This window comes from Bos indicus, chromosome 3 (genome assembly GCF_029378745.1).
Source record: "Bos indicus isolate NIAB-ARS_2022 breed Sahiwal x Tharparkar chromosome 3, NIAB-ARS_B.indTharparkar_mat_pri_1.0, whole genome shotgun sequence".
Lineage (NCBI taxonomy): Eukaryota > Metazoa > Chordata > Mammalia > Artiodactyla > Bovidae > Bos > Bos indicus.
In genome coordinates this window covers 91,678,554-91,705,680 of record NC_091762.1, presented here as the reverse complement: position 1 = coordinate 91,705,680, position 27,127 = coordinate 91,678,554, and the positions used below count along the sequence as shown (strand labels likewise).

Sequence of the window (27,127 nt, the reverse complement as noted above, 5' to 3'; positions counted from 1 at the left end):
AGAGACTACACAGCAGCAGACCTCAACAAAGCCTCCCAGTTTTTCCCAACGTAGCATGCCAGGCAGTCACCTGCAGTAACTAGACTTGTCCCACAGGAAGAAACCTGTGGGCCGTCTTAACACCAGGACGCGACCAGAAAGCATAGTTTTGAAATACGTCTACATTCAACTTGGGTAGTGTGTGTGTATGTGTACATGCACACACACACACGTGATCTTTCTTATATCAGCCAATTTTGGAGAACCAATTGTTGCAACTCTGGCATGAATGGTGTCAGGACACGGCCCATGTAGCTGAGGGCGTGGTCAGGCAAGATGGTTCCCTGGCAGAAGGAACTGCTCTGGGTCAAAGCAGAATCCTCTGCTGATTCCTAAGCAACTTCCTTTCTGAGCCGAGTTCATGCAGAGATCCCTGATTCCCCACCACGTCTGGGGCTCAGCCCAGGGTCTGCTTTCACTGTTTCTGGCCTGGAGCTACTCTCAGCTGGCTCCGGGTGAGGCTCGTGAAGCATTTTGTTGTTGTAAGACTAGATGCTGAGTCTGCATCCTTGTTTAACTCAGTAAAAAGCCTCGATGTGGCCTCCAAGCAAATCACTTGACCTTTCCTGAGCTTCACTTTCCTCATCTATAAAATGGGGATAAAACTGACCCGCTTTTGTTACAGGACTGTGAGGATTAAAGAAGATATTTTATGTTATATGCTATTCATATGTAAGGTGATATTTAAGGCTTCAACTACAAAATCTTTTTTTAGGACATGAAAAGATTTCTCTTCCTTCAAGGAGAATTTACAAATCCTGATTTGTGAAACTCAACACCTGGAAAAAGAATTTCCTAAAGAGTTCCTCTCAAATAACTGTAGGACGGGACCCTGACATCACATATATTTTGGGACAATGTCCATCAGGTATATCTAGGATTTGCATAAAGCTTTATTGCCCTAAACTCAACCCTTATATCTCTGTTCATGTAATGAGGGTGAGTGAATCTGTTCTAACAAGTAGTCCTGAATAGGCAGTGACACAGCTACAGTAAAAGTTTATTTCTTGTTCCCCTAACAGACCAGGCCAAAGTCCAGGTTGGTGGGCAGTTTTCCAGACAGCGATTAGGGGATCCAGGCTCCTTCCCCATGTGACTTTGCCACCACCAATGGCCGGGTTGTCACCAGCATAGAAGTACCAGAAGACAGGCGACCCTCACAGAGGGTTTTCCCACTGCAGCTCACATTCTCTTGCACAGACTCTTAGCACAAGAGCACACCCGAGGGCAAGGGAGGCTGGGGAGTGTGGGCCAGGGCTGTGCTCAGAGGGAGGAGTGGGTTTTAGTGGACAGTTAGTAGTCTCCACTGGTCTGTAGACGAGGAAATAGTCTCAACAGGACTAACTGATTTGCCAGAATTAGTCAGGTCATCCCAATGACAAAGCCAGGACTGCAGCCCAGAGCTTCTGACAGTCATGTTTGATGCCTTAAAAAGCACAGCCCCACTTTGAGTCATCACCTCACCTATTCTCACTTGTCTCCTAGCTTCCCAGTTTCTCCCTGTAGTCTGTTCTCTACCCTGCAAATAGGAAGATATTATTAACATCCATGCCAGATCATTGTGACAAAGATAGAAATTCAAAAATGGGGAAGAAAATTACCCTGGCCCCTCTACCCTAATACACCTGTCCCTCCGCCATGCCATCATCCAGACCTGGGTGTGCAGGTTCAAAGGGAAACTGGCCCAGTGAGGGGCAGAGCCTGCGCTTGAACCAGGACTGCCTCCACATCGTGGTCCCCAGAGCAAGAAATGACAGAGGCTACTTTCCAGGTCACACTTTTATTTTTACAGAAGGAGCAGCCACACAGCCACAGGGACAGGAAGTGTTCCGGACAGCAGGCACAGCACCTGCAGCTGTAAGAGCCTGATAGAGGGACCACGCCTTTCTCTGTGGTCCCCATGATTTAAGAAAAATACCACACGTCACACACTGCCACCCCCCATCCCCACCCCCTCCCTTCCCGTAACAGCTAATTATGCATCCTTCCAGCCAAAGAAACTGGCTAGAATCTGGATCTTACAGAAAAACTTTCATGCAGCCAAGAAACTCAGGGTTCTGGAAGGGAGAGGCCTCTTCTTATACTTTTCACACGTGCTCCCTGCACCCCACCACGTGCCAAGTTTAATTCCACCTGAAACCACCACCTGGCTGGATAGTGACAAGACTGGCTGCAAGAAAGAGCTGGCAACTCAGCTCGACATGCTTGGAAGACTGCCCCTTTCTAGGCAAGATATCACTGAAGCAAAACATGACCCTGAGGCTGGTGTGACCCCAAGACCCTCCCTCCCAGCCCCAGGTTCTGGGCAAGGTCTGAGAAGGGCAGGATTTTGGTTTGTAGGACTGAGGACAAGAGGCTGCTGGCATTTCTGGCTGCACTCCCAGGGGTCCCGGGACAGAGGCCCCACTGCTGAAAGGATGGGGCCTTATCTTGCTCGGGTTAACCCTTCCTCTACAGCAAGTAGGATCATCAGTTTACCGCTGAGCAAGAAGCCCACAGGCCTCACTGGGGGAGCTAGTGCCAGAGTTCACATGCTTTGCATACAAGCGAGAAAATGAGGTTTCTGATTTTATGCCCCCTCCAGAGGCCAAATGGGTAAGAGTGGTTCCTCCGCCTTCTGAGTGCCCCGAGTGCACCTGGCACTCCCAGGACCACATCAAGACACCATGGTGAGCCAAACCTGGGGTGCGTGGAGTGAGCCTTGGCAGCCAAAGTGTGACCCTGGGAGGCTTCTGGCAACCAGTGGTGACAATGACACTTCCTTGCAGGCCACAGATGTGCCTTTCTGAAAAGATGAGAGCTGGCCGTGGGCTGAAGGAAGTATCTGAAATGGCAGACAACCCCCACCTGGACCATTTACTTTCCCTCTGACTTTCCACGCAGACGAGGCTTTCTCGTGGGGTTCGCAATCACGGCTGTTTAAGATAGCCGTGCACTTCTAAAGCAGAAGAGCCTCGGGTAGTCTTGTGTACATGGATGTGACAGATGAGGAAACTGCAGCTCAGAGGGACAAATGACTTGTCCATGGAGGCAGAGCTTGTGAAGAATACAGCCAGGACTGAAACCCAGGCCTCCCAGCTCCCAGCCAGTGCTCTCCTCTATTCCAGAACATCACTGCCTGGCCCAGCTCACTTAATTCCCTTACATAATTCCCTCTCAGAGTCTGGGTTTTCAGCTGAGGCTGGGCAGTTCTTAAGATGGAGCTGCATAAACAACCAAGCTTTAACAGGTGGGCAGGGGCCTGGGAAGGTTTCCTTCCCTCTGGAATAGACACGAAGCTAACTTTTCTCTGAGCTTAGGATTTGTAAGGCACTAAAATTAACTACAGCTGGGGGTGGGGAGAGGAAGGAAAAAAAAAAAGGAGGGGATGAGTGGTTGGAGAAATCAAGTTGATGCTGTTTTCTTTCAGCGCCACAGTGAGGATCCCCACGAGACCTAAGGATGACAGGCTCCATTTTCCTGCTTGGTGTGGTCCCCCCACCCCGAGTCCCAGCCCCACTGCAGAGTGGAGGACACACCCCAGCAGGTTGAAGCAGGGTCTGGGGACAAGCGGCATGGAGGGTAGAGAGACAAGAATGAGCCCAGGTCCTATGGATTCAATTCAGAGCCAAAACCACTCACCCCACCTGCCCCAGGCCCAGACAGGATTCCACCCTGAAGTGTCTTCTCCAAGCACACGGTCCTCTCTGAGTGGACTTGGGCAATGGTTGCGGTGGGCCTGCAAGCCTGAGCATGAAGGAAGAAGGGGCAGGGCGTCACCAAGGAAGACAGAGGGAACTTTGGAATCAGACCTGACTTTGGCACAGCACGTCTTGGGCCCGCCCACCCCACCTGTTGCCCTCCCAAGAGCCCAGCGATGGAAAGGAACTTTCTTTCCTTCCCTCCGCGAGGAGCTCTTCTGGCTGACAAGTGATGGCAGAGCAACTCCAGGGCACCCCTTTCCACCAAACCTGAGCCGGGCAACCTGATGTGGAGCCTTCCCGGACTCAACCACGGAATTCAAAGCACTTTAGTCTGATGTCATGCTGAGCAGGAAGCTGCGCTAATAGTAGCTGTCAATTCTTTAGCACATCTACTGCAATGGGTGCTTGACTTAGATGTCACAGCAGGCAGGGAGCATTACCCACCACAGCTTTCAACAGATGAGGAGTCGGGCTCAGAAGGGCTCAGTGACTCGCCTGGAGTCACACAGCTAATGAGTGGCTGAACTGGGAACTGGACTCAGGTTTGTCTGACTCCAAATCTCACATCCTTTCCACTCCACCCCGCCGCCCCTGGAAGCTGGGAGCAAGCCGTCAAGGCCATGTGGGTAGGGGGTGTCTCTGGAGGGGTTTCTTTCTCAAAGTGTGGATCTGGCAGAGCAGCCAAGCTTGAGTGAAGGGTAGATGCCTTCTGGCCCTGGGGACAGGGTCCCCCCTCGCGTCTGCCTCCTCCTGGACGGGCTCCGGCTCAGTGCCTGGCAGCCTTGCAGATCTTGTCGTAGACCTCAGGGAAGGCATCCTGGCAGCCGAGCTGCTTCCGCAGCCTGTGGTACAGGGAGCCGTCGAACATCTCCCAGAACTCCTCCCGGTCCATGTAGCAGTCGGCATACAGCATCTGGAACCTGCAGTGCAGACACAGGGGTGAGGGCTCAGGGGCGGGGCACAGAGGCCCCAGGAGGGGAAAAGGGTGCAGAGAACTCCAGTCACCCCTAATGCGCCCCTAGTGCACTGCCTGCTCTGCAGGGCAGGGCGAGCTTTTGGGGGATTTCTCTTGTTTGACCCCCCCACTAACAAGCTAGTGGTTGAGGTTGGGGCATGAATTTTAACCCCATTTTGCAGACGGGGAGTCTGGGCTCAGGGCGTTAAGTGGCAGCAGAGGAAGAGTTAGAAGGATGCAGTGTGCTGCATGTCTGCTCCCCTGATGCAGTTGCCAGGCCGCTTTCTTTCCCTTTTTTGACATTCAATAAGCTGCACGTGATGAAAGCATATAGCTCAAAGCTATACGGATACATTGTATAACACGGGAAATAGACCCACTATTTTATAATAACTATAAACAGGGCATGTGTTCATGCTAAGTTGCTTCAGTCCTGTCCAACTCTTTGGGACCCTATGGACTGTAGTAGCCCTCCAGGCTCCTCTGTCTGTGGGATTTTCCAGGCAAGAATACTGGTATGGGTTGCCATGCCCACTCCAGGGGATCTTTCCAACCCAGGGATCCAACTCGTGGTTCTTATGACTCCTACATTAGCAGGCGGGTTCCTTACTACTAGGGCCACCTGGGAAGCCCATAAATAGAGCGTGACTTTTAAAAATTGTGAATCACTATATCGTATACCTGTAATATATAATATTGTACATCATCTAAACTTCAACAAAATAAATATAGACAATAAGCAAATTTTTAAAATACATTAAAAAGGAAAACCACAGCTTGATAAGTTCGATGTTATATAATGTCTATAACCTTGAAACAGTCACCTCAGTCCAGACAACAGCCATAACCATCCTCACAGCCTGAATTCCCTGGTGCCATCCATCACCCTCCACAACCCCAGGCAGACCTGCCTTCTGTCACTATGGGTTCAACTGTGTTTTCCAGAATTTTATATAAACAGCATATATATATATATATATATGTATATGAAAATAGAACCATAGAGTACTCTTTTTTCCTGGCTTCTTTCAGTCAGCATAACTATTTTGAGATTCACCTACAGTGTTTCAGGACATTTCTGAACGATGCTCTGCCCAGGCCTCTGTGTGGCTTTCATGGTCCTGAGTCTTCCCTCCTCAGTTTTGGTGTCCAACCTGGAGCGGGAGCCCCTGGCTATGTCTAAAGCACTCCCATGGCCTGCCCTGCAGTGGGGAGCAGGGTAACTCCTGGGTTTCTGGCTCTAGCAGCTAGGGTATACTGTTGGGATACTCAGTGGAGGGGCGGGAGATGCAGGTATAAGGGAAGGCTAAGAACACCTGTAATTCCACCTCCTTAGAATCTCCCAACTCCCTTCCTGAATCTGAGGGGTCGTTCAGCACCCAAGGGTCTGGCCATGGAGCTGGCGTCTTGGCCTTCCCCGCACCCTCCCAGGACACTGTCCACACTCTGGGCACTTGCTCACCCGTGCACACTTCGGACAAACTTCTCCAACTGCCTCATGCAGGACCGGGCTTCAAAATGCTTCACACGTGGCTCCCCGTAGGCACCGATATCGACATAGAGCTCGGCCTCATCTCCCTTGGGGTGCACCAGGCCCGGCTGGCTGGGCAGGATGAATGGGCACAGCCAGATGGGGTAGACCTGGGGGCCGGAAGGGCAGGTCAGTGCTTTTCCTCACACAGGTGGAAGGCTTGCAGCCAGTCCACCCCGCTCCTGATCAGAGGATGGCTGCCTGGGGCCCCCTGCTGCCCAAACAGCCATCTCTCCCCTGCTCCCCGCAAGCCCCAGCTGAGTTCCCAGCCCCACTCACGTGGATGTCGTTGTGGAAGGTGTGCAGGGCCTGCGGCAGGCACTTCATGGGCACCAGCATGTCCTGTACCACGTGGTGCTGCTCGTACAGCTTGCGCAGCGTCTCGCCCTGGGTCAGCTTCAGCAGGGAGATCTTGGGAGGCACCATCCAACCAAAGAGGTAGCGGAAGATGGGGTTGTTGCCAAAGGGGATGATGTCCTGAAAGATGAGGGTTGGGGATGGAGAGAAGGAGCCCAGCAGGGCCCAGTGTCCCCCTGGGCCAGGACCTCCCTGGGGGCTTCACAGAAGTACGACGGGTCCACTCCTATCTGCAGGGGCAGTGGTGGTACCCAAGGTTAACCCAGCTGGATCTGGGTTTGATTCCCGGCTCTGGCATTTACGAGTTGTGATATCCGTGGGCTGGTGACTTGACTTTTCTGAGCTCAGTTTCCTGATCTGTAATATGGGACTTGTGAGAGTGAACAGTGAATACCAAATGGAAGGCACTCAGCCTGGGGCAAGACGACAACGAAGCCATCATTGCTGTTCTGGTTGTTGAGGTCACTGTGGCGGACACAGTGCGGGTGTTCCATAAATGCTTGGGAAATAAACGCTGTTGACTGCCGAGACAGATGGATACCCACAGAGCTTAAGCAACTTTCCCTAAGGTAACACAGCCAAGTGTGTGTGGCAAAGGTCTGGCGCAGGCCCCACGAGCCTTCGGTTGACAGCATCTCCTGAGGCTTTCTCTGACACCCCTATTAAACTGTCACTGCTCCCCATCCTTCCATACACACAACTGCAAGTTCTTGCTCACCTGTCAAGGCCAAGCTCAACAGCTATCTTCAACTCTAGGCAGAACTAGATGCTTCCTCTTGTTCCTGTGGCCCCTCATGGGGCCACCCGCCTGCCTCCCCCAAGCTGGCCTCTCAGGAAACCCCCCTGAGCAGGGCTGGCCTTCCTCTTCTGTGCCTCCAACTGCCATGCGGGAGGAGCCACTGCTCACGATTGTCCTCTCTGCTCCCAGCTTGCCATCTTCCTCAAGGTGACCAGCGTCCATCTGGCACCCCATCCTCACAGCTCCCGGGACCTTGAAGCCAAGGGATTCCTTCCTTCATTATGTAATGATGAGGTGCCTATGTGCTCAGGTGCGAGGTTCTGTGCTGGGTGCTGAAGATACCCAGGTCACCAAGACGTGGTCCCTGACCCCAGGTGTGGAAGAGGTGCAACAGAGAGAGGCAGCACATAAAAGGGTCCACGTCAGACTAGGGTCAAGGGCAGCTTCCCAAAGGAGCCACCATGCTAGGCTTCGGAGGCTGTGTGCCCCTCCCCTCCCCTCCCCTTGAATCGCCTCCTCTGATTGCCAGCCCTCTTCCGCAAGGAAGGGAGGGGCCTGTCTGCTTTCTTCTCTGTTCGATTCCAGCTCCTACACCAGTTACTGGAATACAACAGGAGCTTAGGAAATAGCGTGGCCTTTACTATTCTCTTGGTTGTCTTTGGAGAAGCCACACAGCAGAAACAGCAGAAACACTCGGCAAAGGCCCAGCCTCCTTCCACAGCCCTGACCACTCATCATTCCTCCTCCATCCCAGTCTCATTCCCCTCCCCAGAGGCAGGCATTGTTAGGAATTATTTGTGTCCCTTCCTAGAGACATTGGTGCACAGACAAGTCTGTGGGCTTAAAAAACCTGCAACTCACAATTGGCAGCATCTGCTAGGCTCCTGCTTATCACTGGACCCTGAGCATCAGCACACAGGGTGCTACTGCGTTCTTTGTCCTGGCTTCCTGACCCTGTACAGACTGTCTTGTTTTACTGCACTTCTGATCTGTGACCAGTGGTCTCTGACATCATACTCTGACTCACTGACAGCTCAGATGATGGTTAGCATTTTTCAGCAACAAAGTATTTTTAAATTAAGGTATATCCTTTTTTTTTAAAAGACACAATGCTGGTGCTCACTTAATAGACTATAGTATACTATAAACATAACTTTTCTATGCACTGGGAAACCAGAAAATTTGTGTCACTCACTTTAGTGTGATATTCGCTTTATTGCAATGGCCTGGAACCCAACATGCAATGTCTCCAAGGTGACCTTTCATGGGCTTGGGCTGCAAAGTCCTGGCTCCTGGCCTCAAGGGGAGACAACTTGGGAGGATTACACAGCTGCAGACCTCCCTGTGGCTTGGCTAAGGTCTTTGCTATGACTGTATCACACCTCGACTTGTCTCTCCACCCACCCCTACTTGCATTTTCTCTCGCAGCTGAGGATCACCAGAGTCCCCGCAAATAAACTCCCTGTGTGCACATCTCAGTAGTAATACACCCATCCTTTCAGATTCTTCCTTTAACTTCAGGCAGTAAAGGCTAGTGTTTAGCAGCAAGAGGTGGAGCTTAACTCCCCCAACCTTGAGTGACTGGAGACTCCACTCTAACAGGAGAATACGGAGGGAGTCGCAAGGTGATAAGACTGGGTCACGGAAGGCACTGAGGACCCCTCCATGGTCTCTCTGGATCACCTGCTCTGGGGGAAGTCTGCTGCCCTGTGGTGAGGCACGTGAGCAGCCCAGGTGGCAATGAACAGAGGCTTCTCATTGACAGCCACCTTAGGGGGCCTTCCAGAATGCAGATTCTCACCTTCCTAAAGACTCTAGCACACCAGCCTGACCGACACCTTGACTGCAACTCTGAGCCAGAATGACCCACATCATTGCTCTCCAATCTCTGACCCTCGAAACTGTGTGGTAACAGATGGCAGCTGCTTTCATCTTCAGAATGTGGGGTGAATTCATTATGCAGCAATAGATAACCCTTACTATTACACTCTATCCCTTACTGAGCTGTGTTAATTTAGACAACCTAAACCAGCTTCTTCATCTGTAGAAGGGAAATAACACCAGGACCTACCTTTCCAGGGTTGTCAGGAAGACGGAGAGAGCGGCATAAAGTGTTTGACATAAGAACTAACACATAAGGAGGGATTAATGTTAACTACTGTGACTCTCATTCTGGGCTCTCATGTACTTTGCTGGCTCCTCTTGCCTTTCCTGTCTCTTAAATATTCCTGCTCACACCTCCCACAACCTTAACACTGCTCTTGGCAGGGATAAAGGAGGAGTTGGGAGTTTTCTGCCTTTGGCAAAACTTTCCACCAAATGCTCTGGGCCTGGACACTCCTTGAAGCAGGACTAATAGGGATGGAGGAAGCCCAGGGTTCCCCAGGCCTTGAGGAACCAACCCTCTCTGCCCACTCCTGCACCCCTCACCACTGCCCCACATTCTGCCCAGAGACCTCGCCCATGTTTAGAACTGGCCCGACACCCCCTTGTAGGACACCACCAGGTGTAAGTCTTTCGTGCCTGACTTTCCTGTTTATCTTAGCTGCTGTGGACTTCTGGGTATCTCTAACCAGCATCCTTGCTGTGCTGCAGCCATGCAGTATCTTTCCATCTGATCCCACCAGCCACTGTTCCCCATCTCCCAACCCCTCCCCTGTGCTCTCTCATGGTCTAACAGCAGCAAACCTGTTCCATCCTCAAGTTATTCTCTCGACCATCTACTTGTCTCCGTGCTCTTAGCTGATACCTGGCTGCAGCCCTCTGGCGTGGTGTCATTTTCTCTCCATGACCCTCTGGAGTAGATGGAGGTGAGGTGGGCTCCTCTTGGCCCCTCGTTACTGCTTCGAGGTCTCTGCCCCTCCTTTCTCCGGAAATCCTCAGCGACATCCCCACCACCTCCACCCCCACCAGCCCCCAAATGCCCGGATCACTGCCACCTTCCCCAACACTGATGCTATCACTGATATGGTTTAACACCTGCCCCCCCGATAATCCTGTTTGTCCTCCCTTTCACCTGGCCTCTGCACTGACTTTCGCATCACGCTCCTGAGCAGAGGATGACAAACTAGAGCATGTGGGGATCGGTCTGCAAGTGGATCCAGCCCACTGGCTAAATCCGGCCCCTGCCTGTGTTTATATATAGTTTCACTGGAGCACAGCCACACTCATCTGTTCAAGCGCCGCCCAGGGCTGCTCTTGGGCTACAAAGGCAGGGCCGAGCAGCTGTGACAGGAAGTTTGATCTGCAGAGCCTAAAGCCTTTGCTATTTGGCCCTTTAAAGAAGTTTGCTGACCTCTTGATGTTATATTCACTACCTCTGTTGACTTGGGGGGAAAGAAAAAAAATAATGTCAGAGCTATGAGTTGAGTTTATTCAGTGTCTCACTGAGACTGCAGCCCAGAAGACCCACTCTCAGTGCTGTGAAACTGTTGTGAAGAGGTAAAGGTGAGGTCAAGATGTATGTGATTTTGGCAAAGGATACATGTCATCCAGAGCTTCTCTGGTGGCTCAGTGGTAAAGAAACTGCCTTTCAATGCAGAAGACTCAGGTTTGATCCCTGGGTCGGGAAGATACCTTGGAGAATGGAATGGCTATCCACTCCGGTGTTCTTGCCTGTGAAATCCCATGGACAGAAGGAGCCTGGTGGGCTACACTCCATGGGGTCACGAAGAGTCAGACATGACTCAGAGACTAAACAATTGTCATCAAGCACATCTCTTGGTTGAAGGTTGTTTGTAGTTACAAGGAACAGATGTCTTATTAATGGTTTTATTGCTTTACTAAGTACATGAAGATGCAAGAGTTTTGGAAAATTTTCTCCTCAAAATATCTTCTAACTATGTGAAGGTCTGTTCTGGTAGTTTGCCCAGAGCACAGACAGCGTCATTCTTGATCTTTACCCTGAATTCCTTTCAGGGTGTGTTGAAGGTCAGCTTCTGCAGGGGCTAAGGACTTCATTCCTGCAGAACCGGATGTCGGGGAAAACACCACAGTTTCCATTTCACGCATTGGTCCTCTGGCCACCACTACCTCTCCCTTCCTGCTGCTTACGCCCTCCAGTGCTCTGACATCAACTCTTCACCCCAAGGGGCACCCAGGCCAGCATGTCAGTCCCATCAGCCCCGCATATCCTCACCACCCCCTCCCCCAAGCTGGCTCCGAATTCATCACGATCCTGTCCCAGCTTCTCCAACCCTGCCTCACTTGTCTTACTCATCCGCAAAATCTCAACCGTGGTTAAATCTAACTTTCTCCTTATTCTCTGTCCCATCTACACAGCTGAATGTGTGAAAACCTACAGCCACCAGGGCCGGTCTCTGTAAATGCACGCTCAGGAATCTTTGGCAGGGCCACTGTTGCCTGGCAACCCTATGACATTTTCCCAGTCAACTCATTCCCACTCTCCAAGGGACAAGTTCCCAACTCCTCTCTTCTCAGTCCTTCAACAACCCCTCGCCCCCTCATCTTGGCTGAAGTCCTTGCTTCCTATTTCGCTGAGAAGCAACTGGAAGAGAAGGCCCACATCCCATAGCAACTGTTCCATTAACTGTCCAGGGGTGACTCTCCAGGCTCTCACTAAGGGCACCCTCTCCACCCGAGCGCAGGATCCGCCACGCTCAAGGCTCACCCTGCGAGCACACCCTCTTTCCTGCACTGCCAGCACATCAACATGCAGTCATTTCTCCTTCTGTTGTCTCCTCTCGATCCCACATCCCCCTCCGGCTACCACCCTATTTCTCTGCTTCCCCCGATACTGAGCCTTCCTAGATCTCTGTTTTCACTGTCCCCACTTCCTTATCTCCGTTTTCTCTTTAACTCACATCAGGCTTTCAGCCCCATGACTCAAGGTCATCAGTGACCAGAGGTCAATTCTTTGTTCTCGTCTCACTCAGGGACATTTGACACAGTTGTTCATCTTCCTTCTTGTCACACTGTCCAGGTTGCCAGTTCTCCTGGGTTTCTCCTTCCCTCCGACTGATGCCGCATTCTCCTCTCCTGGCTGGTTTCTCCTCCCCTGACCTGTAGGGCTTGGCTCTGGGACTTGTCTTCTTTACCTTCCCTCACTTGTTTAGTCCCATGACTTTAATTAACATCTCTCTGCTGATAGTACCCACAGTGGTATGTGATCCTTCAACCTTTGAAGATCTGACATTTGTGCCAACTGCCCACTTGACATCCCACCTGGATGTCTGAGAAGGATCTCACGCTGACATGTCCCAGACCAAACTTCTAATTTTCCTTCCCAGACCCCTTACCCACATTGTCCATGGCAGTCAGTGGCACCTCAGGTCACCCAGTTGCTTGGGTCCCTAACCTTGGAGTCATACTCTGTTGGAAATCCTGTTGGTTGGTTCAATCTTCGCAGTACCTCCCAGATCTGAGACTCCTTTCCTCCTCCACTGCTACCACTCCAGACAACAGAATCCTTCTTTCTTCTCTTCCAATCTAAGTCACCCTACCCCATCCACTCTCCATCCAGCTGTCAAAACTATTGTTTTAAAACAAAAATCAGGTCATGTCATTTTTCTGTACAAAGTCCTCCACTAGCTTTCTTATCACACAAAGCAAAACAGAAAGTCCTCCCCTGAACTACAAGGACCTACATGATCTAGGCTCTAACTGCTATTCGACCTCATTCTCCACCATGGGTCTAGCTAAAGGGCCTTCTTGCTGTTTTTTAAAAACATGCAGACTTGCCGTGACAACTTGCATCCTGCCTTGATGTAAAAAAATGGAGTTGGACCCCCACCTTTCACCAAATATACAAAACTTGAAATGGATCAAGAACCTAAATATAAGAGCTAAAACTATAAAGCTTTTAGAAGATAACACAGGAATGAATCTTCATGATTAATGCTAAATCTCCACTGGATTTAGCAATGGATTCTTACAGATACGACCTTTAAAAGCATGAGTAACGCAAGAAAAACTAAACTGGACATCATCAAAACCAAAAACTTTTGTAAATCAAAAGACATTATCAAGGCAGTGAAAGACCACCTACAGAATGCGGGGAAATATTTGCAAATCATGTGTTTGATAAAGGTCTAATAATCCAGAATATATACAGAACTCTTAAAACAACAAAGATCAACAACAGTGTAATTAAAATTGGGCAAAGGATCCGAATAGATAGTTCTTCAAAAAATATACAAATGGCCAACGGGCACTGGAAGGATATTCAACATCATCAGTCATTTGGAAAATGCAGACCAAAATTACAGTAGGACTCTACTTCTCACCCACTAGGATGGCTACAGCAACACACCAGAAAACAGCAAGTACTGCTGAGAATGCAGAGATATTGGAACCCTTGCATGCTGCTGTCAGGAATGTAAAACGGCTCACCACCGTGAAAACGTCTGGCAGTTCCTCAGTAAGTTAGACACAGAATTATCACACAGATCCAGCAGTCCCACTCCTAGGCAGAGACTGCCCCCAAACCAAAAACTAGTATCCAGATAAATTTGTGTACATGAATGTTTACAGCAGTGCTATTCACAAAGCCAACAGGCGGAAACAACTCAAATGTCCACCGGCAGATGAGTGGAAAAACAAACTGTGGTTCATCCATACAATGGGGTGTTTTTCAGCCACACAAAGGAATGATGTACGGATACATGCTACAGCGTAGATAAACCCTGAGAACAGCCTTAGTGAACAAGCCAGACACAAAAGGCCATGTGTTGCGTGATTCCATTTATATAAAATGTCTAGAATAGGTAAACCCGTAGAGATGGAACACGGACCACTGGTTGCCAGAGTCTGGGCAAAGAGAATGCGGAGTAACTGCTTAATGGGTACAGGGCTTCCTTGCAGGGCAATGAAAATATTTTAAAACTAGATAGAGGCAGTAGACACACGATATCAGGAATGTACCAAATATACTGAATTGCATACTTTAAAATGGTTAAGTTTATGTTTTCACTTCAATTAAAAAAAAGGAAAACAGCAACTCAGCCAGCCCACTGAGGAGCCGTGCTCTGGTTCTTCCTCTGCCTGGAGCACTCTCTTGAGTTCTGCCTGGAGCACTCTCTCAAGTTCTGCCTGGTGTGTCTTCCCCATGCTGGTCTCTGCTCATAAGGCAGCTCCTGAGAGGCCTTCCCTCACCCCCTATTTAAAATGTCACCACTCCCCATCTCTCATGGCACAGTAGCAAATTCTTACCCACAAGTTAAGGACACGCCTGACAGCAACCCCCAGCCCTGGGCAGGACCAGCCACTTCCTGTGGCCCTTCTCAGGGCCGGCGGCTGGCCGCTTGGCCAGGCTACAGTGTCTCAAGGATGGGACAGGTCTGAGTTCCCCAGAGCACCCAGCCAGGGGACCCACTTTCTGGCTGGTACTCGGGGAAACTCTGCTGCTTTATGGAAGGCGGCCATTTCCGCAGAAGGAGACACTGCACTGCCCGGTGAGAGGCTGCTCCGGTTCCTGAGGACAAAGCCACTCTTCTCCCCCAGGGGAGGGGAAACTGCGCCGGTTCCCAGCCTGGCCAGGAGGAGCCAGGACTACTGGGAAATCCGAGCCTCACCTGGAGCTCCCAGAAGATGCTGCGCGTGTGGCGGTGATAGTAGTGTCTCAAGGGGATGTACTCCAGGCCCTCTCGGTTTGTCTTCAGGTAGTTCTCCACGTGCTTGAAGAACCAGGGCTTGTAGTAGTTGCCAATGCTGTTCAGCTGAAATGCCAGAGGGCACTGCTGTCAGGCTCCAGACAAGCCCCAGAGGCCACTGGGGTGTAACAGAGATGCCTGGCTTCTGTTTAGCACTCCTGGCCTCCCTAGAGCTCTTTCATGTCTGTTAATCACCTTGGAGGCTCTTGAAAGCTGGATGAGGTTAAGCACAGCGGTTTTCTCTAGCAGAGAGAGCAAAAGCTCACGGAGGTTAATGGTGAGCCCAGGGCCCAATGGTGAGCTCCTGACAGTCTCGAGAGCTCAGCCCCCTCCTTGTCAGGGAGAGAACTGAACAGCTGATGCCTACTGAGGTCGGCCACAGTGCAGTGGTCCGCACAGACACGTTCCTCCCTGCCTGCCTCCCACGAGGCCAGTGTTGGCACACAGTGGGGCTCACCCGTCCCACTGGGTCCTCGGCTGACAGTGTTTACTGACCAAAACGCTTTCCCTGCTGCCCTGGACCAAGCTCCATGTCCTCTGGCCAAGGCATTCCCCCCACAGACAGCCAACATCAGAGGGAGATGCTCACTGTAAAGCTATGGCTTCCTGGCATTGAGCCCCGCCGTCTCCAAGCCTCAATCTTACGTTTAGCTGGTGTCTTCTTCAGTCTTAAATGGTTCAGGACTTTACCTACTGCGTGCCCTGGGGTGACTTAGCTTCTCTGGGCCTTAGCTTATTCACCCATGAAAGGGACTGTGGGTCGATGCTTTCAGAGAGAGAGAGGCAGGGCAGCCGCCCAGAAAGGTCACAGGCTCCAGGTTGGGTGGCTGAGGCCTGGCCCTCGCCTAGTAGCCCACTAGCTGTGTGACACTGAGCAGGTCACTCTGAGCTTGTTTCTTCACATGTTAAATGGCAGTAAAAATAGATACTTTGTGGGAGATCTTTGTGCCTGTTAGAAATTACATACATACACACTGCAGACGCTTGGGCCCATTCTCTGGGGGTGGGAGAGGCACCCAAGTTTTATGGGGCAGGTGAGATAACAGCCAGCTGGGGCTCAGCAAATGGACAGGAGGAAGCAGAGAGTGAAGGCCACATAGGAGAGGGGACCATTGGATAGGATAAGACAGGAACAGAAGCAAGAACAGAAGAACAGAAGCAAGGCCAGGGTCACTGGAGAATAAGCCTAGCATGGGCTAAATGCCCACAAGGGAGGCGGCTCCAGCACCCAATGTGTTCATTCTTTACCCGCTCCATGACCTTGTAGACACGCATTATCTCCTCCAAAACCTCCCACAAAAGAGGTGTCCCTGTCTCACTAACCAGGAGAAAGAATCATCAAGGTTAAAGAGACTACCCAAGGCCACAAGGCTGGCGAGAGGCAAGGCAAGGACTCAAGCACATCCCCTGTTGCAAAAGAACACCAGGGCTGGATGGCAGAGAACCTTGAATGGGAGGTTCTGGAATGTGGGCATTATTAAGAAAAAAACAGAAAAACAACTATTAATTTTTTTTCCTGAATCTAAAAGCAACACACGCTCCTGGTGAAAACCTTAGACACTGCAGAAATATGTAACCTGAAACAGAGACGCCCCTGTAGCCTCACCCTCCAGGGGGAACTACTGAAAGCTAATATGTGTTCATTAGGTTTTATTTTCATACACACACATGGGTTTATAGAAATGGGACTACCCTGTTCCTGCTGTTTGCCAGTTTGCTTTTTCCACTTTTGATGCACTAGGTTGATCCTGGCAGGTTACTTAACCTCTCCAAGCCTCATTTTCAGTATAGGCAAAATGGTTGGAAAGACTGAAACAGATAATATAGAAAGTGCAAAGCATAGTGACTGCCCACAGTAGGGGCACAGTATTCAGTTCCTGCGCCCTCTCAACGCCCTCAGCTCCTTGCCAGTTCCTTCCTCCCCAGAGCCAGGCAGCCTGTGCCTTCCATCTGTGGCAGCCAACACTTGCAGCCCATCTAGGTATCGCCTTGTGTGCAGGTCCACTCAGCTGAGAGGTCACTCTGCAGGGAGTAAACAGGACCACAAAGCACAGGCTTTGAGCCTGGGCTCAAATGCGCTAAAGAGCCTGTTGGTGCAAGTCAGTCAGAGCATGGAAGCAGAAGTCGCCATAGGCTGGCCTCCACCTGTGTATGCAGAGAGGAGTCAGGCGCAACAGGAACAGAGCAATCTGACCTGACCCCATGCGGGCCTGGCCCACATACATGGCAGTGGCACCAGCCGCTTGATGAACCCGAGACTTGGAGGTACCTACACACAGGTGCTCATGACTCATCAGGAACTATTTGTGTCAGAGAAGCCCAGGATGGTACGAGTCTCCCAGGGCACATGGCAGCCCACTGGCAGCCGAGAGACCACAGGAGCTCCAGTACCAGCCCGAGCACTCAGATTACAAGCCACTTCCTATCTCTGGGCCTCCCCTGTAAAATGGGTGTGGACCGGCTCCTCTCAGGATCTGCGGGGTGGACAGGCCGCATCCTCACCGGGTGGGCAGTGCCTGGCACCCAGGGACAAATTCCTGAGCAGCCTGCTGAACAGGCATGTCGGGGGAATGCGCTCCTCAGATGACACGTGCACACGTCTCTGGCATCCACCACTCTCCCCCGGCCCAGTTTCCATGTGGAAACAGGGTCTTGTTCATGGGAACACATTACAAAGGTCTGTGGCCTTAGGCCCAGGCCCTCTGCCACGGATACCAGGCAAGCCTCTGGAGAAGACCCTGGTCTTCTTGGGGAAGAAGAGAACTGGTCAGAGTGTTCAAACATTTTCAAAGCTAGGCAACCCCCTGGACACAATCTCAGCTTTAGGCATCTAACACATCAAAGAGATGACTTTTGGTGGGGAGATGGGAAGTGATTCCCCTTGGTTCCTGCCCTCAGCTTATCACCACTGGCAGTCTCCAGGGGAGTGCCTCAGAGGAGAGAAAACCTCTGGATGAGACCTCCTTGCCAGGTGACTAGGTTCAGATTCCGAGTGACACGCTGCCTGGGCTTTGGCCCAACCTGAGCTCAGGCAGAGTGAGCGCGTGGGGGCACCAGAGCATCTGCGCTTGGTGTCCGAAGTCCTGTTCCTGCTCCCGGATCCTCATCCTCCAGTGCTCACTAGTGTCTCACTAGTAGGAACGGTGCTCGATCAAAGTTTGCAGATGATGCTAAATTCTAGAAGCAGGTATGAGGGTAACAAACACTCAACCAGGAGTCAGGGACCCAAATTTAAATCTGTCCCAGGCCTGCTGTGTGTCCTCAGAGAAGCCTCTTTCCCTCTCTGGACCTTCATGCCTTATTTGGAGAGTGAATCATATCTGATGATTTTTGAGTCCCTTTTGATTTTAAAATGCTTTAAGTACATAGGGACTGATAAGAGCCTTAAGATGGCCTATCATTTGATTCTACTTTAAGGCATTACTCAAATTACAGGCGAAAGATGTCCACTGCTACGTTAATTAAAATAATGAAAAACTGGATGCAACTTTCATTCCAACTACGGGGCAGTGGTTTAGTAGATGACAGGGCATTTGCTCACTGCAACGTTTCTGCAGTCATTAAGTATGAAGGCAATGTAACTGACATGCAGAAATGCTTATCACACTAAACCAGAAAACTAACAATTTTATACCAGTGAGCACAGCTGAAGACAAACCGAAGCTCTACAAAGAGATGGTAACGTTGAAAGTACCCGAGAACCGCAAGATAAAACGAGCTACTATTTTTAACCTTATCAGATTGGCAAAAATGAAAGAGTGATGCTATCCAGCACTGGCAAGAACGTGGAAGAAAGGTGTCCTCACGCACCACTGCGTTGCTGGAAGTGGACAGAAACACATGTTTTCCTGGGGGGCCACTGGTCGTATCTATCAACATTCAATGTGTTCAAACCCCTGGATCAGAAATTCCTTTTCTTGGACTCAGTCCTTCAGAAATGCATGTACAAGAGGCCAAGGATAGATGCAAGAGAATCTTCAATGTAATCTTACTTGTAAGAGCAAAACATTTTAAGCAAAATACTCATTGGGAAGCAATGAGTTGGGTCAATTATTTGCAGGCAACAATGGAAATCATAGGACAATACGAGAGCGTGTGTTTGCATAAACACACATGCACACATACAGGCCTCAAAGAGTGCAGTGTTACAAGGGGTTACTCTGGGTGCATGCTTGGGTAAAGAGATGCACTTTAACTATTTCAACACTGTTACATGACTTTGTAAAGGCTTTAAAAAAATCTATATATTGAAAGAGAGGAGATAAATCCGTCAAACAGGTTAGCAAGAGCTGGCTTGGGTCATGTTTATGCATGGAGCCTTTCTTTTTACTTCTGTATACTTTCCAAGCCTCTCATCAGACACAAATACTTTCTTAATGGACAAAGATTGGCTATTAAAAAATACACAGCAGGGTCTTCCCTGGTGGTCCAGTGGTTAAGACTCTGCCCTTCTACTTCCAGGGGTGTGGGTTCAATCCCTGGTCAGGGAACTAAGATCCTGCATGTTGGGTGGTGTGGCCAAAAATAAAATAATAAAACTTAAAAAAAAAAATTACACAGTGTCAATCTGGATTCTGAAGCATAAGATCAATTACTTTGTCATCTTGTGGAAGTTAACATGGCCTCTTGGAACCTTAGTTGCCTCATCTGTAAAATGGGGCTACTTCGAGGATCAAAGATTATGCCTGTCCCTGGCAGGTGGTAGGGACAGAGGAAGTGGATGCTTTGGTCGCTGCCAAAGATGGCCAACTACTGATGCTGCTGCCTGAACCCCAGGTGGGCTGACCCAGGTCACACCCTTGAAAAGGGTGGCTGCCAGGGTCAGGGTGGGGATCTGACTCTGCTCCCAGCCTGCCCGGGCCATCCTCCTTCTGTCCTACCTTGCTGGGCTCTGCCTCGTCCGTCATGACCCCCGTCATGATGACGGCCTCGTGCAGAGAGTAGAGCAGCCCTTCCACGAAGTGGTTCTCCGGCTGCTGGGACTCGCGGGTGAACTTGTCACAGATGGCCTCCAGGCCGCGCACCGGCTCAAACCGCAGCTTGATGTACTTCTTGGCAGGGATGATGCGGATCTCGGCAGCCACCAGGAAGCCCAGAGTCCCGCAGGACCAGGGCACAGCGTAGAACAGGTCTGAGTTTTCCATCTGCGAAGCAGAGTGGACACATGCTGAACATCTGACCCCCGGACCCTGTACCACAGCGTGTCGTCGGCAGTGGGGTGCAGAGAACCCAGGGCCTGGGCTAAATCCCTGTCTTGGCACTACCTGTGTCAAGGGCAGGGAAGTAATTGAAGAATGTCTGTCTCCTCTCTCCGCTGGTAAACAGGTTAGAAGGCGGGGCCCAGGCGAGGGTTTAGGGAAATACACTGAACTGCTATGAATCCTCAAAGAGGTATACCTTGTTCAGACCAGAACTCTTAAGCCTGGAGTCCTGCTCTGGTCTCTGTGAGGTCAACAGAGTGACTCTCAGAAACATCTACTTCTAAGGGATCACTGTTCCTCCCATCCCAGGGGCCCCCTCATATGCTCAGAGAGATCTGAGCTGATTTAAAGTTTCGATCCTGTCCTGCTCCTTAACTGTTTCCATCCTACTTGGGGCAGTGGAATTGCCTCTTTTCTCCAAAGCAGCCCCTCTTATTTTTCTCTACAACTCACCTCGGCATAGAGTGTTGATGCTTGGGCCTGACTTCAAGACAGTACGGTGACCTGGATGGCTAAGGGCATTGACACGGGAGTCCAATAAGCAGGGTTTGAATCCCAGCCGTGTGGGATTTACTAGATATGTGATCTGGGAAAAGTTTATTAACCTCTCTGTGCTTTGGTTTCCTATGTGTAGAATGTGGCTAATAAAAGTTGTTGGTGTTGTTTAGTCACTAAGTTGTGTCTGACTCTTTTGCAACCCCATAGACTATAGCCCACCAGGCTCTTCTGTTCATGGGATTTCCCAGGCAAGAGTACTGGAGTAGGTTGCCATTTCCTTCTCCAGGGTATCTTCCCAACCTAGGAACAGAACCTGTGTCTCCTGCATTGGCAGGAGGATTCTTTACCACTGAGCCACCAGAGAAGCCTGGCTAATAACAGTACCCATCTCATAAGATGGCTTAACAACTAAATGCTTCAATATACATGAAGCATTTATAACAGTATCTGAACACACCTCAGGGGCTATAGGAAACTGTTATTATCACGAATACAGACCTAGACTGGACAGGTGTACTTTAAACGAAGCACCCCCGGGGGAGATACCTCCCAGGGGTCCTTAATGCCCAGGGCAGGCTGGTGGGGACATCTCCCACCTCTGAACTCACCGGTGTACATCGCACAAAGCTGCCATCAGCCAAGACCAGCTCATAGGCGGTGCAGATGTGCTGGAACAAGCCATACCTATGGGACGAAGACTCGATGCCTGTGCCCATGATCAGTCCTCCTGCAGAGACACGTGTGTTAGCTAGGCAGAGCTGGAAGGGGTTGGGGGAGAGCTAGGAAAAGACACCTCGCTAGAGCCCGGGACGCTCACAGCATGAGAGAGGCACCTTAGGGCTGGCATATCTTAGGAGAGATGTCCCATCTCTGCAGATGTGGAGAGCAGGAGAGAGGAGGAAGGACTGAGATGTGAGCGTGAGGGCTTGTTTAGAGGTGGGGGATGGGGGGAAGACACACCACCACCTCTGGCCAGACCCAACTTAAGGCACATTCATTTCAACAGGAACCTTGACGGAAGGGGGGTTGGTTGGGTGGGGGAAAGACTTGCAAACAGCTAAAGGACCTGAAGGGGTTTCCTTGGAGAAGAAAAGACTCTGGGACTTGGAATCCTATGGAAGGAGAGACTAGACTTGCTCTGTGTGTTCCACGGGGCAGACCTGGAGCAATGGGTGCATGTTACAGGGAAGCAGGTTTGAACCAGAGATTGAAACGTGCTGTCTGATAACACTTGGGGTTCAGACACATACTGGCAGGCAGTGTGCACCTGGACTTTGGAGCTGGGCAAGCTGAGACAGGGTGACTTCCATCACAGATGGTATGAAAGGTGGGCCGAGGTCCCTTGGCTCTGATGCTAGGACTGTCTGAGGGCTTACCCACTGTGAGGTCATCCAGCTCGGGCAACACAGGCAGAGTCCAGCCAATGGAGGTCAGCAGGGCAGTCACCTGACCCATGGTCACCAAGGGCTCCACTCGGACAATCTATTGACACAGAAAAGAGACCCTGGGTCACAAGGAAGCTGTCAGGCTGAATGAGGGATTCTGCCTGCAGAAGGTGTTGTCCCAGACCTTCCCAAACAATCACCATGGGGATTCCTGGATGGCCTCTTACAGCCTCTTTCTAGAGCATTCCACAACCTCTAACTTCATTGAATGGGGCCTCTGGCACTGGGTTTGCTAGGGTTTAATTTTTATACTTCTATATTTATTTATAATTTAATCTTTATACTTAATAGTTTATTTTTCTTCTAGAAGAAGAAATACTCATTTATTTGGAAGAAACAGCATACACAAAGAAGATAAAAATCATTAATCCTAGTTCTTTCAAGTATCAATTTTAATACTGACTATATCTCCTTTCAATATTTTTCCATGCATATCTATATTGCTGTTTTTTGTTTTAATACAACACACACACAAACACACTTCTAACATGGACATTTTTGTCTTTTTATAAAAAAATTCTATACTGTGACATCATTCCTTGTCATTAAATGCTCCTGGAAAACACGATTTTTGTTCAAAGGACAGTACAATATTAATTCAGTATCTGGCATCACTGATTTGTTTACTTGGCTCTGTTCATGTTAGACCTGGTATTTCCACTGATACAGTATTCCTGTAATTTTTTACACTGTTCAGTTTAATATAACCTTCGAGGCAGATCCATCTTTTCTGACCCTAAACATGGTCTTAAAGTAAGCTGCTTGAGGAAAGTGAAAAGTGAAAGTGAAGTCACTCAGTCGTGTCCAACTCTTTGCAACCCCATGGACTGTAGCTTACCAGGCTCCTCCGTCCATGGGATTTTCCAGGCAAGAGTACTGGAGTGGGGTGCTATTTCCTTCTCCAGGGTATCTTCCTGAACCAGGGATCAAACCCAGGTCTCCCGCATTATAGACACTTTACCATCTGAACCACCAGGGAAGTCAAGCTGCTTGAGGAAAGTGGATCACAAAGATTGCAGTAGGGGAATTCTGAAGTGTGTCCATATTCCCCTGGAGATCAAAGAAGCCCAACTAAAAGAATTGTGGACCGACTGACATGAAAACTGTGGGTTGAGCAAAAATTATTTTTGAAAGGGGTATCTTGAAGATTATGACTCAGACATTGGAGGAACCAAGATGATTGGCAGTAGAAAAAACCAGACCATGTGAAATTCCTTAAAAATTTGTTGACTTGAATAATTTTGCCTGTGTCACCATAAAAACAAACTTTTACACTAAAAAAAAACCAGACACATGAATGTGTCATCAAGTGGTCTTCTGCTTCCCGTCAACATGGAGCAAAAAGAACTAGTTTAACCGTACTGCCTAGGAAAAAAAGGACAAAATAAATGAAACAGGAATTTTCAACATAGTGAACATCAGACAATGAAGTTAATGATCTCAAAGAGACAGAAAATAAACAGGGTGAGTTCTGTGGCTGCCCCAGCTAGCCACCTGGAATTAGGCAGTACAGGAAGGGGAGTCCTGTGGACTCTGAGTTGAGGGCCCAATAAGACAAAGATGAGCAGAGTCTGCAGGACAGAGTACTGGGGAAGAGAGAGCTGCAGAGAGAAAACTCTGAAGTACTGCCAAAGTGCCCACGGAATATTCAGCTGGGAACTGATGGGTACACAGGAGGAAATTACCCAAGGCTGAGGTCAGGGGAAGAGCCTGGAAGGTGACAGAGCCAGGGGCTCACACAGGGCAGGAAATACTATTCATTCCCACAATCCAGACTGGAAAACTTTATGACTCTTAGGGCAATGGGTAGAGTACTTCTAAGGGTCTTGCCTCAGCAGCAGGGAATAATTGCCCCTAGATTACACGCCACTTCAACCCCACCTGAACACTCAATACCCAACTAGGTCAAACTCTTTCCCAGTAACTCAGCTATATCTCAGAACAAAGCTCAGGAAGATTTACAGGGGTACAGAAATATTCAGCACCTGACAAGGTAAAATCCATGATGTCTAGAATCCAATCAAAGTTCACTAGGCATGCAGAGAGGCAGGAAAATTCAACCCATCCTGAGGGGAATAATCAATCTGTCTTGATAAAACAGACCCCAAACTGATAGATATTAGAATCAGCAAATAAGAGCATTAAAATAATTATTACTAATAATCCTTATGTTCAAAAAGTTAAGCAGAGATATTTAAAAGGCAGTAAAAAGATCCAAATCAAACTTCTAGAAATGAAAACCACAATGTTGGAGATGAAAAATACACTGGTTAGGATTGATGGCAAATTAGACACAGCAGAAGAAGACACTGTGCATTCTAATACACAGCAATAGAAACTGTCCAAAATGAAATATACAGTGCGGTGGGCGGGGGGGGGGGACTTTTATGAACAGCGTATCAGTGAGCTGAGCTATGAAACAACTTCAACTGGCCCAACTTATGTGTAATAGCAGTCCACAAGGAGAGAGGAAGAGAAAGAAAAACTACTTAAAGAAATAATTACCCTTGAATTTTAAAATACGATGAAAAATTATATGGCTCCCAAGCACAAGAATTATGAAGAAAACTATACCATGACACATCATAATAATTGCTTAAAACTAGTTACAAAGAGAAAATCTTAAAAGCAGTCAAAGGAAAAAGGTATGTTACATACAAAGCATGAGAGATTTCTTATTAGAAATAATGCAAGTAAGAAGATGCTGGAGCATCTTCAAAGTACTGAAGGAAAAAGACCCGTCAACCTGGAATTCCATACCCACTGAAGATATCTTTCAGAAATGAAGGCAACCTCATAGCCCTTAGGATGGCTATTATTAAACACAAACAAAAACAGAAAATTACAAGTGCTGGTAAGGATTTAGAAAAATTAAAACCCTTGTGCACTCTTGGTAGGGATGTTAAATGGTGCAATCACTATGGAAAACAGTACAGCCATTCCTTAAAAAATTAAATAGAACTGCCAAGTGAGATAGCAATTCCACTTCTGGGTATATACCCAAAATAATTGAAAGTAGGGTCTTGAAATGATATTTCTACACCCATGCGCATAGCAGCATTATTCACAATAGCTAAAACATAGAAGCAACCCAAGTGTCCATGGATGAATGAATGCATAAGCAAAATGAAGTACAATATACAATGGGATATTATCCAACCTTAAAAAAGGAAGAAAATTCTGCAATATGCTATAACATGAATAAACCTCAAAGACATTTTGCTAAGGAAAATAAGCTAGTTATAAAAGGACAAATACTGTATGATCCACTTACACGAGGTACTTGGAGTGGTCAAAATTATAGAGACAGATAGTAGGAAGTGGTTGCCAGGGTCTAGGGAGAGGGAAGATTAGGGAGTTACTGTTTCACGGGTATAGAATTTCAGTTTTACAAGAGGAAAAGAGTTATGGCAACGGATGGTGGTAGTGACGGAATGACAGTCGCATGGATTTAATAGCACTGAATGACATGCTTAAAAACGACTAAGATGGCAGCTCCCTAGTGGTCCGGTGGCTAGGAATCTGCCTACCACTGAGGGAGACACGGGTCCGACCCCTTGTCTGGGAAGATTCTACCTGCCACACAGCAACTGAGTCCATGAGCCACAACTACTGAAGCCTGTGCTCTAGAGCCCGTGTGTCACAGTAAGAGAAGCCACCACAATGAGAAACCCACACATTGCAATGGAGAGTAACCCCCGCTCACCGCAACTAGAAAAACCCCATACAAAGCAATGAAGACTCAGTGCAGCCAGAAATTAAGTAACTAAAGATTTTTTTTTTTTTTAAGTGTCAAAGGAGGTTCTTCAGGCCGAAGGAAAATGAAAAAGATGGAAACATAAATCTTCAAAATGAAGAAATGGTAACTATACAGGTAACTATATAAGATTTTTCTTATTTAAATGTCTTTAAAAGATAACTACTAGTAACAATAATAATGTAGTGTGGGGCTTATAACACACATAAAAGGATGACAATAATAGCCCAAAGGAGGGAGGAGAGAAATGGAAGCATATTAAGGTTATTGCAGTACACATCAAATGGGATACCATCACTTGAAGTAGATAGTGACAAGGAAAGTATACGCCATAAATCCTAACACAACTGCTAAAACAACAAAGCAAAGACTTACAGCTTTAAGTCAACAAGAGCTAAAACAATCATAAAAACGATTCACTCATCCAAAAAAACAGACAGAAAAAGAGAACGCAGAACAAATGACACAAACAGAAAACAAAGGGCAAGGCAACAAATTTAAACTAACTCTTATCAATAATAACATTAAATGTAAGTAGCCTTAAATCTGAATTAAAAGGCAGAAATTCTCATGTTAGATAAAAAGCAAGACTTAATTATGTGCTATCTACAAGAAACTCTTTAAATATAAAGATACAAATAGATTAAAAGGAAAATGATGGAAAAAAAATACACCATGCTGCCACTTAGACAAAGTAGATTTCTGAACAAAGAATATGACCTAGGAATAAAACATGGCCATATGTTTACAGCAGCACTGTTTACAATAGTCAAAACACAGAAACAATTTAAATGTCCATTGACAGGTGAAAGGATAAAGAAGATGTGGTATATACATACCATGGAATACTGCTGCTGCTGCTGCTGCTAAGTCGCTTCAGTCGTGTCCGACTCTGTGCGACCCCATAGACGGCAGCCCACCAGGCTCCCCCGTCCCTGGGACTCTCCAGGCAAGAACACTGGAGTGGGCTGCCATTTCCTTCTCCAACGCATGAAAGTGAAAAGTGAAAGTGAAGTCGCTCAGTCGTGTCTGACTCTTAGCGACCCCATGGACTGAAGCCCACCAGGCTCCTCCATCCATGGGATTTTCCAGGCAAGGGTACTGGAGTGGGGTGCCATTGCCATGGAATACTACTCAGCCATAAAAAAGAGTGAAATAATTCCATTTGTAGCAATATAGATGGACATGCTGCTGCTGCTGCTGCTAAGTCACTTCAGTCGTGTCCGACTCTGTGCGACCCCACAGACAGCAGCCCACGAGGCTCCCCCGTCCCTGGGATTCTCTAGGCAAGAACACTGGAGTGGGTTGCCAT

General features: G+C 48.7%; 1 protein-coding gene and 1 non-coding gene across 2 annotated transcripts in view; one reads left to right on the top strand and one right to left on the bottom strand.

Annotated features, from left to right (window-relative positions):
- Positions 1 to 1,803: 1,803 nt before the first annotated feature.
- DHCR24 (24-dehydrocholesterol reductase) overlaps positions 1,804 to 27,127 on the bottom strand; it is a 34,253-nt gene continuing 8,929 nt past the window's right edge. The window contains exons 3-9 of the mRNA XM_019957393.2: positions 21,990 to 22,095; positions 21,222 to 21,340; positions 19,795 to 20,058; positions 14,837 to 14,980; positions 6,488 to 6,685; positions 6,140 to 6,318; positions 1,804 to 4,642 (exon numbers count right to left, since the gene is read on the bottom strand). Coding sequence (XP_019812952.2) covers positions 4,489 to 4,642; positions 6,140 to 6,318; positions 6,488 to 6,685; positions 14,837 to 14,980; positions 19,795 to 20,058; positions 21,222 to 21,340; positions 21,990 to 22,095 — 1,164 coding nt within the window. The 3' untranslated portion in view covers positions 1,804 to 4,488. The remainder of the gene's footprint in view (positions 4,643 to 6,139; positions 6,319 to 6,487; positions 6,686 to 14,836; positions 14,981 to 19,794; positions 20,059 to 21,221; positions 21,341 to 21,989; positions 22,096 to 27,127) is intronic.
- LOC139182385 (small nucleolar RNA SNORA8) lies at positions 22,579 to 22,729 on the top strand. The gene has a single exon (XR_011566050.1). It is a non-coding gene; the product is annotated as a small nucleolar RNA SNORA8 (small nucleolar RNA).